Consider the following 11,097-nt stretch of genomic DNA (forward strand, 5'->3'; position numbering starts at 1 on the left):
CAAAACAGCAAAGACGTCACTTTATTTATTTATTTTTTTTTTTTCTACATTCTTTTCCTTCTTCGCGGTACGGGTTTGAACCTGCCTTCTTACTACCACTTTTTTTTTTTTTTTCTCAACACACCTCCAAACACTCGGGCAATGTGGAGCACCCAGGCTAGTCTATTATATGAAGGAAAGGTGAATGACTTGCATTATTATTTTTTTTTTTCAATAGAGAGTAATGGGCGGTGATAGAGGGGTTGGGGAGAAGGATGTGGGAAAACAGGGAAGGGAGAAAGATAACGAGACAGAACAAGAGAGATGGAAATCCATTATATAAAAGGGAAAATGTGTGTTAGTTTATGTGTGTATGTTTGCCAAAAATGTTTGACAGACACATCGGATCGTGACAAAATTAGTATCGTTTGAAAGATCAATCTCTTGGACGAAAAATATCTAAAAATTGGCCGAAAAAAAACATTTTTGTGCTTGGCCTTTTTGGTTAAGATCAAAGGTCTGTTGATAATACATGTTCTTAGCTTTTTAAGCTTTTCTTAGCTTTTTAAGCTTTTCTTGGGCTTTTGGCCAAGATCACAGTGTTCCGGCAGATACTGCAAGCAAAGACCATATGTGGGGGCGACCCCACATATAAGACCTTGGTCAATGTAGGGGCAACCCTTCATACCAATTGTCACTATCCAGCTCCCCTACTCCCCGGGGAGTTGGTCCCCATTTCTCCTTCGCTCATCACATTAAAAATCGACCTTGTGCCTAATTTACTCGGTGGGGGAGCAAATAAACACAGCTTTTCTTGGGCTTTTGACAAAGATCAAAGTGTAGTATCTGTTCTTACTACCTGCTGTACTCATGTTTGTAACATTTATAAATTGGGGGATCACTGTTCTGTATTAATTTAATGTAAAATGATCACCCACTTTACAACCAGTCAGTCTCAAAGCCATTCAAGTCATTCTCCAGATCATTCAAGTTGTTTTTGAAGGATTCCAGTTATTTTTTAAGCATTCAAGTCATTCTTAAGGTCATTCAATTCATCCTTAAGTTCATTAAAGTCATTCTAAGTCATTTACTTTTTAAGTCATTTCAGCCCATTTTTCGGTCATTTTAGTTTATCTTTAAGAATTTCATGTCAATCCTACATTCACGCATTCATTCATTACATGAGAACACGCGACTAATGGCTATCGACCTTGTTTTTTTTGCAAAGAGGGGTCATGTTTTGCGTGACGATTTTTGCAAATCGTACACCTAGCAATTTCAATGTCAGTTTATAAAATGTTATCTCGACCCATCATAACATAAGTCGTCGCAGTTGTGACAGCTAATGCGTTAGCTTTTTTCACCTCCTTTTTCTTCTTTTGCATTGCAGGTTCGAGCTTGCCTACTGTGGTTCTTTTTTTTTTTTTTTTTTTTAAGTGACACGGGCACTCACTGCTATTTTAGTTTTGATTGATACATTTATTTTTATTTATTATTAAAAAAAATTTTTTTTTTAGGGCTGGGTAGCTCAATATCTTTCGTATACTACCTCTCTCCACCCGGGCAACGTTGGGTATTCATGCTTTTTCTTTTTCTTTTTTGTGTAATGATCCCTGTCAACATCAGGTTACCCTGCTAGTTTAACCATCTTGAAAGAATGTTTCCAATCTTTTGTAATTTCTGCTGTACCAAATTTGATAAAACGAAAATGTAAATTTTTATTCTTTCAGTACAAATGCAAAGAATGGCAGGTCGCCCTCAATATTCTTAACCTGAACGAGAATAATATGACCAATTCCAAAATGTTCTTGGGCAAAAGCATAACCCAAAGTGTGGTGGAATCGGACATACCGTCCTCGACGCAAAATGTAAGTCTTAAAATTTTCCTTACATTTTACTAAACATTTGGTTCTTGTCTAGAATTCCCCTTATAAAACAAAAATGAATAAAAATTTGACAATATATGTACAATGTATGTACTTATGACAGAATGCAAACATCATATTCCAAAAATCACGTAAAATTATCAAGTAGTTTTATTTTTATAATTTCGTTCACGAGTCTCACCTATTTATATGAATTCCAGTTATTCCAAATATTTGATTTGAACTGTGACAAGAGAAACTGTGCACCTCTTGAAAAAAGCAAATGTAAAAATATATAAGATAAAGTTGAAGAATTTTTTTGTTCTTGTTCGGAATTCCACATATATTAAAGAAAAATCTGTATGACCTGACAGAATGAAAATATATTCCAAAAATCATGTAAATTGATCGAGTTGTTTCATTTTTAACTAATAAAATCAAATTTTATGAGGTGAAAAAGGAGCGAATGTCTTGTCGCCATCTTAAAAATAATTTCAAGAAACAAGGGAGATAACTCAATAATTAAAAACTTGGAGGATGTATGTTGTAATGTCTTCCGATTCCTATTAAATCTCTTAAAAACGATTTTCTTTATAAGAATAAAACTACTTGATCAATTTACATGATTTTTGGTGTACGATATTTCCATTTCGCCACGGGTACATGCATCATACAATTTTTTTGTTTAGTTTTTTAATATAGGAGGAATTTGGGACAAGAACCAAACATTTTTCTTCCCTTTCTTCTTGGGCTACTCGGGGCTCTACATTGCGAGTGATTTTTCAAAGTGGCGACTAGAAATAATAAAACACTTATCTTTTGGCGATTGTATTTCTTTCACGGACAATCTTCCAAAGCTCACTACTGAATGAAGAATATTTTTTCAACTTCATTCGTTTTATTTAAAAAAAAAAAGAAGTTAAATTATTTAAACAATAAAAGTTTAATAGAACAATGAATTTTTTTTTTTTTTTTTTTTTTAACGAAGGCTGTTTAAAAAAATATCTGAAGAAATCAATGTTTATATCTTCAAGTATTAACATAAAATTTGTTGTATATTAAGAATTACACTTATTTAAAAAAAAAAAAACACAGAAAACTCTTTATTATGTACATACTCGTCACAGAACGAAGATGTCATATTCTAAAAATCATGTGGGTTTTGCTAGTAACTTTTCTGTTTGGCTAGTAAACGAAAATATTTAGTTATCAAAGGTCCACTAAAGATAAATTTGTCCATAGATCCTTGCTATTGCGTTGCAGCATATTAATGTGCCATAGAATGATTAGTAGTATGCCACAAAGAGGTTATAGCTGAAAGTTATAAGTTATTATAGATGAAAAACAGCTTTTCATGTCATTATAAACGGAGTTGTTTGCATTAATAAATGCTCACACATTATTAATTTGTGATATTAAAATGATAAGGGAAAATAAAATGTTGTATAAAGCGTTTGTTTAAATTGTTAGATATTTTTAATTTTCCATAACAACAAACATTGGTAAGCGTTGCTTTATATCATATATCTCGTTTACAATAGTAATAGATTGTTTGTTTCGTAGGTATTTCATATATTCATGTTGTGAAATTAAGGTTTCAGTTGGGGGAAAGTAAAAATAAAATCATTGAATATGATAAAAAAAAAAAAATTCTCTTTGCTTTGATATTTTGGTTGGCTTTTTAGATTTAATTCATATTTAATCATGGACAACTTTCTTAAAAGAAAAGGTGATGACAGCAACGGTAATGCTGTAAGTTTAAAAAAAAAGAAAAAAAGAAATAGCAGTTCACCGGTTGTATATTGCTAACTTGAAATTTGGATTTCACTGGACTGAATAAACAAAGATATATTTTATTTATTTTTTTTTTCATTTCATTTTGTTCTAGCTGGGGATGGAGCATCCTATGAGACGCCATACATTCCAACAAACAGGTCTTTTTATAAGATTCTAACTGTCCCCTTAAGTGCATTGTTTGAATTTTTCTTGCACTTGGGTATATTCGCAAGATAGTTTTTTTTTTTTTTTTTTTTTTTTTAAATCTTTTTCATGAGCCCGGTTATGCTTATAATTACTGGAATGATAGAGATCTTCCTAAGATTCCAGTTTCTTTTCATGGTATGTGTTGTGTGCAGCCATATATTATCTAATTAAGCAATCATTTCAAGTTAGATGAAAAGACAACATTACTACTAACCCTAACGTAGCCTTCAAACTAAACTTTATTTTATTGCATAAAAAGGCTTTATGAATAGAAAATTTTTTTTTTTTTATGGTAGGTATGCCGTGGGAATTTAAAGAGCTTAATAGTGTGCAGCTATGTTAAAAAGTTTAGGAATTGCTCCTCTCGACTAACTGTACCTACCTGATGTAATCTTTGATTCGCTACTGTCATTTATTTTCTAAATTTAAAAATCAACGAAACGAATGTCACTTTTTTAAATGTCTTTTATTTAAAATTGAACTGTTTTAGTAAAAGAGATGGCATAATTTGATTTGGGAACAATTCATTTTAAAATGGATAAAATCTGAAAATTTTTTACTTTAACATCAGATTAATCACTAGTAACTGTTCTTGCTAATCTGACAATTTTTTTTTTTTTTTTTTTTTTAAATATGTGTGCAAACAAAAAATGCCTTAGCATATTATTATAGATTAGTTCTAATGTCTTCAATTATGAAGTTCTTAAGCATAAAATCATTTTTAAAATTGAAAAATATAGTTTTAAGCAAAAACAAAATGGCAGCATAAAAATGTTTAGAAAAACTTTCTCGGACAAAGAATTACCATTAGTAAATGTTTGTTTATAAAGGGAATAACTGGATTCCAGAATATGAGAATTATCAGAGCTCAGCCAATCAGAATGGATGGAATTTGGCAAGGGAGACTTTATTATTTATGAATTGGAAATTGGAAAGAATATTATCTCTATATATCTACGAGCTAATTATGGTCGGTGAAATCACAGAATCTGTGGAACATGTAGAATTGGTTTCACTGATAAGTGGTAGTAGGACTAAATATTTAGAGAGAAAAATAGGGATTTCCTCCTCTAAAGATATTTTGATGATGTTGCTTGTCAGATGCAATGTAGTATTTTATTATCACGATTGAATATGTCTAAAATGGTGTTCGAAAGCTACATAAAATAGTGGCTATTAGGTTAGATGTATTGAATTTATATGTGACATGTTGCAAACCTACGAGAGGGGGATTTGTGCAGTCATTTCATTATATAGGCGATTAGTTCTAATGTCGACATATATGAAGTTCTTGAATGTAAAATTATTATTGAAATCGAAAAATGTAGTTTTAAGCAAAAAAGAATGGCAGGATAAATCTGTTTAGAGATGTTTTCCTAAGCAAAGAATTAATCCAGTCATGATCAGCAGAAACATCTTCCCGTTTTACACAAAAATACTAGAGAATTAAACCAGATTCAGTCTTTTTTTTAAATTTAAAAAAATTTTTTTTTTTTTTATAAAGCTGTTTCTGGGACCTGATTCATTTGTTCCTATCGCACATGGTTATAAATAGAATCACGGTCATGCTCTGTTTTATGTCCAGAATATTGCAACAGAAGTCGATTTTTAAATTGTGTATCACTAAAACCATTTACAATAAAAAAAATAATTTTTTTTTTATTTCATTTATTATTTTTTTTCTCCTAACTTTCCAGGTTGAAAGTTCGATAAATTTGTTACGAGGCAAAATCTACGAAGCAATGGACAACCGTATTCTCGCCACAGATTATTATCGAGAGGCCCTCAATCAGGATGTTTATTGCTTTGAAGCGTTTGATCGACTTGTTGCTCATCATATGTTGTCGGCTGATGAAGGTTAGACATTGCTATCTTTCGCTGTGCATCATCATCAGTTTAACGTCCGTTTTACATGCTGACATGTTTGATAGCTTTTGGTAATTGACTTCCAAATTATGTATGTATCTGTGAGAAACAAATATATTTAAAAAAATCACTTAAATTGATCAAGTAGTTTTATTTTTATAAAGAAAATAATTTTTAAGCTATTAATAAGAATCTGTAGACATTACAACATAAATCCTGCAAATTTCGAATTATTGTTGAGTTATCTTTTGTTTCTTGAAATTATTTTCAAAATGGCAGGTGAGACGGTCACTATAAAATTTGATTTTCGTATTTAAAAATGAAACAACTTGATCAATTTGTGATTTTTGGAATATATTTCTGTTTTGTCATTGATACATACATCGTACACATTTTTCTTTATCTTTGTTTTTTAACATAGGGGGAATTCTGGACAAGAACCTATTTTTATTTTTCTAATCATTTATATTTAATTTTTCTTCCTTGCCATATCTTCATCTGATTTATTATATAAAAAAAAAAATAAAAAATTATTTTGGTCATATTTAATTTTTAAAATAATTGTTTTAAATATTTTAATTTTTTTTTTTTTTTTTTAAATAAAAAAAAACAACATTTTAACATAACTTTTTTTTTCCTTAGAGAAACATTTGCTTGAATCCCTGCCATTTAATAACCAATGTCCCGAAGAAGAAAAGGAACTTGTCAAGTTTCTTTATGAAAACCGATTGAAAAAGGTTTGTTACCATTTTATTTTTTATCAACCCCTTTTGGGTTTGTATTAATCTAATTCTTTGGACTACTGTTCTCATCTTGAGTGTTATTTTTACAACATTTCAGCTGATCTAATCTTAGACTTTCTTCAGGTGTATCTTGTCGGAATCTGGCATCTCTCTCTGTCTGTCGGACTCTGGCGTCTCTCTCTGTCTGTCGGACTCTGGCGTCTCTCTCTGTCTGTCGGACTCTGGCGTCTCTCTCTGTCTGTCGGACTCTGGCGTCTCTCTCTGTCTGTCGGACTCTGGCGTCTCTCTCTCTCTGTCTGTCGGACTCTGGCGTCTCTCTCTCTCTCGCGTCTCTCTCTCTCTCTCTCTCTCTCTCTCTCTCTGTCGGACTCTGGCGTCTCTCTCTCTCTGTCGGACTCTCTCTCTCTCTCTCTCTCTCTGTCGGACTCTGGCGTCTCTCTCTCTCTCTCTGTTGGACTCTGGCATCTCTCTCTCTCTCTCTCTGTCGGACTCTGGCGTCTCTCTCTCTCTGTCGGACTCTGGCGTCTCTCTCTCTCTGTCGGACTCTGGCGTCTCTCTCTCTGTCGGACTCTGGCGTCTCTCTCTCTCTCTCTCTCTCTGTCGGACTCTGGCGTCTCTCTCTCTCTCTCCGTCGAACTCTGGCGTCTCTCTCTCTCTCTCCGTCGGACTCTGGCGTCTCTCTCTCCGTCGGACTCTGGCGTCTCTCTCTCTCTCTCTGTCGGACTCTGGCGTCTCTCTCTCTCTCTGTCGGACTCTGGCGTCTCTCTCTCTCTCTGTGGAATTCTGGCATCTGTCGAATTCTGGAATCTGTATGTAATTTCGAACAGAGGCCTTTGTTTAATCCACAGAGATAGCATATTCTTGTTCCATCAGCCATGACCGGCTAGAAGTCTTGACTAATTCATAATTGTATTCTTAGTATCGCCTGCACTGAGGATTAAACCTCCAATCTGCAGAAGACTGTCATTTACAACTAGTACTTTATCCATTACGTCACAGGTTCCTGCAGACACTTTTGGGTTATTCCTCATCATTGGTTCAAGGGAAATAACTATTTTACAAAAAGACGTGTTCATTTTTTTTTTTTATACAAGAATTTGTGACACTAATTGCCAAGAAATTGGTATTTTTTCGACTTTTTCTTTTGATAAAGAAAACGCAACTTAAATGAGTTGTAGGGAATATATTATATATATATATATATATGTATATATATATATATGAGCAAACAGTTAATAAAACATGTTAAAAAAACACTTTGAAATGAGTTAAAAACATATTTAATCTGAAAAGGAAACACTAGATAAGTGGATAGTCCTTAATCCGTGGAGTTTCAAAGAAATACTTTCCTTCTCATCAGAGGGTAGGAATTAGCAAAATGCAGGATCGGATTTTGCATGCAAAAGTATTTGATGAAACAACAAGTAAGTCAAAGATCTTACTTGATAACAAAAAAAGTGAAGCAGAGGGAATATGGTGAAGAAAAAGGTGATTACACATGAATGAATAGTCTGGTGAAAGATAAATAATCCTTCATCATTTGTAGACATTTTTGTTGATGACACTACCATCTATGGTAGCACATCTAAGACAGTAGACTAATAAGTTCTCTCTGATTCTCTCTCCTCTGATCTTGAGCACGTAGTACAATGGGGAAAGGACTGGCTGGTTACTTTTAATGCATCTAAAACCAAGCTTCTATCTTTACATCATCAACGTTCTGATCCACATCTGGCATCAATTAAAATGAATGGCTCTCGTCTTGGGGAGGCCTCAAGTTTTGACAAGCTTCTGGGCTTGACCTTTACTCCTGATCTTAAATGGAATACGTACATCAAATCTGTTGCCACGGCCGCTGGAAAAATGGTGGGATCCTTCTATCGATCCAGTAGATATCTCACTACTGATGCAATTCTCTATCTATATAAGAGCCAGGTACGTCCAAGGATGGAGTACTGTTGCCACATCTGGGCAGGAGCTGCTAGAAAGGACTTGTCCTGCCTTGATAGGGTTCAAAATAGACTTTGTAGCCTCGTAGGAGATGTCCTTTTCTCTTCCTTGCAACCTCTATCTCACAGAAGAGATGTTGCGAGTTTGTCTCTACTTTATCGTTATTTTCATGAAAAGTGTTTGACTGAGCTCCATTCTATGGTTCCCCCACGCCAAACTTTCACAAGAAACACTTGTCTAGCTGAAAACACTATCAATAATTCCCCCCACTCTTTATCTGTGGCTAAACCTAAACATAGATTCCATGATCAAAGCTTCTTTCTTAGAAGTGCACGCCTGTGGAATTGTCTTCCGTTTTCCTGCTTTCCAGCTGTCTATAATACGGTTGTCTTCAAGTCCAACATAAACAAGTTTCTGATGAGCTGTTCCACTTAAGTTAACAAATTTACCGAACTTCCATTACTATCGATTACTATATTGTTCTTTTGACTACTGTACACTCTTTAACCCTTATCCTTGAGTGGCCTCTCGGACTTGATAAATGGTGACGCCTATGTAAAAAAAAAAAAAAAAAAAAAAAAAAAAAAAAACTAATATGGATGCCATAAAAACTAAAGAGATGTTAAATAGTGTAAAGTTTCTTCCTCCCCCTCATCATAAAGCAGAAATTCTTTTTTTTTTTTTTAATTTGAGCAGTAAAAAATAAAACTTAGGGGGCCTCCAAAGCACTATTAAACGCTAAGTTTCTCCTACCCTGCTGTCTTTCTAGAGAAATTGAAATAGTTCAGAAACAATAAATTAAATCAATTTGAAAAAATGCTGACTTCATTTCCTGGGTTGTATTAATAAATGATAACATTAAAAAAAAATAGTGTTTAATTTCTGAAATGGCCATGTGACCTCCAAAGAAATTTTTTTAATTTTTTTTTTTTAAATTTTGAATATTTTTCTGGGGTCATGTGACTTGAAAAAAAAAAAAAAAAAAAAAAAACTTTATAGGGTTTGTGTGTATTTTTAAAGTTTTAACTAGACATACACATTTAGCTACCCTAGGTGTGAGAAAGGGAATATAGGGAGATGAGTGTATTCAGCAAAAATAAATTCAGATGTTTGATTACTTCAGTTGCTCCAACTCGAATTGCATTTGTCTTATTTCTTCATTTTCAATTTTCAGTACAATAAACCTGGTCAAGCGGAAATTCCCCAACAACTTGATGTCCTCAGCGCAAATCTTGACGTCGAGGTCAATATGGCAGAGAGGCATTATTATAACTGTGATTTCCGGGAATGTTACAATATTACACACAGGTAAAAAACACTTGGACTCATGACAATAAAAACAACTGTTTCTTTTGTTTTACTCGATGACTTCGTTTTCTTTTTTTTTTCTTCCTTTTCATTTCTTTCCTTTTTTCTTTTCCTTTTTTCTTTTCCTTTTTTCTTTTCCTTTTTTCTTTTCCTTTTTTCTTTTCCTTTTTTCTTTTCCTTTTTTCTTTTCCTTTTTTCTTTCCCTTTTTTTTTTTCTTTTTTTTCTTTTCCTTTTTTTCTTTTCCTTTTTTTCTTTTCCTTTTTTTCTTTTCCTTTTTTTCTTTTCCTTTTTTCTTTTCCCGCTTTTTCTTTTCCCGCTTTTTCTTTTCCCGCTTTTTCTTTTCCCGCTTTTTCCTTTTTCTTCCCTTTCTTTTCTTCCCTTTTTCTTCCCTTTCTTTTCTTCCCTTTTTCTTCCCTTTTTCTTCCCTTTCTTTTCTTCCCTTTTTCTTCCCTTTCTTTTCTTCCCTTTTTCTTCCCTTTCTTTTCTTCCCTTTCTTTTCTTCCCTTTCTTTTCTTCCCTTTCTTTTCCCTTTTTCTTCCCTTTCTTTTCTTCCCTTTTTCTTCCCTTTCTTTTCTTCCCTTTTTCTTCCCTTTCTTTTCTTCCCTTTTTCTTCCCTTTCTTTTCTTCCCTTTTTCTTCCCTTTCTTTTCTTCCCTTTTTCTTCCCTTTCTTTTTCTTCCCTTTCTTTTTCTTCCCTTTCTTTTTCTTCCCTTTCTTTTTCTTCCCTTTCTTTTTCTTCCCTTTCTTTTTCTTCCCTTTCTTTTCCTTCCCTTTCTTTTCCTTCCCTTTCTTTTCCTTCCCTTTCTTTTCCTTCCCTTTCTTTTCCTTCCCTTTCTTTTCCTTCCCTTTCTTTTCCTTCCCTTTCTTTTCCTTCCCTTTCTTTTCCTTCCCTTTCTTTTCCTTCCCTTTCTTTTCCTTCCCTTTCTTTTCCTTCCCTTTCTTTTCCTTCCCTTTCTTTTCCTTCCCTTTCTTTTCCTTCCCTTTCTTTTCCTTCCCTTTCTTTTCCTTCCCTTTCTTTTCCTTCCCTTTCTTTTCCTTCCCTTTCTTTTCCTTCCCTTTCTTTTCCTTCCCTTTCTTTTCCTTCCCTTTCTTTTCCTTCCCTTTCTTTTTCTTCCCTTTCTTTTTCTTCCCTTTCTTTTTCTTCCCTTTCTTTTTCTTCCCTTTCTTTTTCTTCCCTTTCTTTTTCTTCCCTTTCTTTTTCTTCCCTTTCTTTTTCTTCCCTTTCTTTTCCTTCCCTTTCTTTTCCTTCCAAGTTGAGAAAAATATGGCCGCTCACTCTCTCAGAAAATTTGAAATTAAGACTCTTTGTTGCCACAGTAGAAACAGTCCTTCTCTATGATGCTGAGGCATGGACTCTTACAAATGTGCTGTAGAAGGGACTGGATGGTTGTTACACACGAATG

At 33.6% G+C, this 11,097-nt stretch overlaps 1 protein-coding gene across 2 annotated transcripts in view; it reads left to right on the forward strand.

The window, feature by feature from the left end:
- Positions 1 to 11,097, forward strand: part of LOC145266574 (cell division cycle protein 16 homolog) — a 58,316-nt gene that overhangs the window by 17,628 nt on the left and 29,591 nt on the right. For both annotated transcript variants that reach the window (XM_080122413.1, XM_080122412.1), the window contains exons 5-8: positions 1,710 to 1,847; positions 5,525 to 5,684; positions 6,336 to 6,430; positions 9,561 to 9,694. In XM_080122413.1, the coding sequence (XP_079978539.1) occupies positions 1,710 to 1,847; positions 5,525 to 5,684; positions 6,336 to 6,430; positions 9,561 to 9,694 (527 nt within the window). The remainder of the gene's footprint in view (positions 1 to 1,709; positions 1,848 to 5,524; positions 5,685 to 6,335; positions 6,431 to 9,560; positions 9,695 to 11,097) is intronic.

This window comes from Euprymna scolopes, chromosome 41, assembly GCF_053919585.1.
Source record: "Euprymna scolopes isolate OS-2025 chromosome 41, ASM5391958v1, whole genome shotgun sequence".
Lineage (NCBI taxonomy): Eukaryota > Metazoa > Mollusca > Cephalopoda > Sepiida > Sepiolidae > Euprymna > Euprymna scolopes.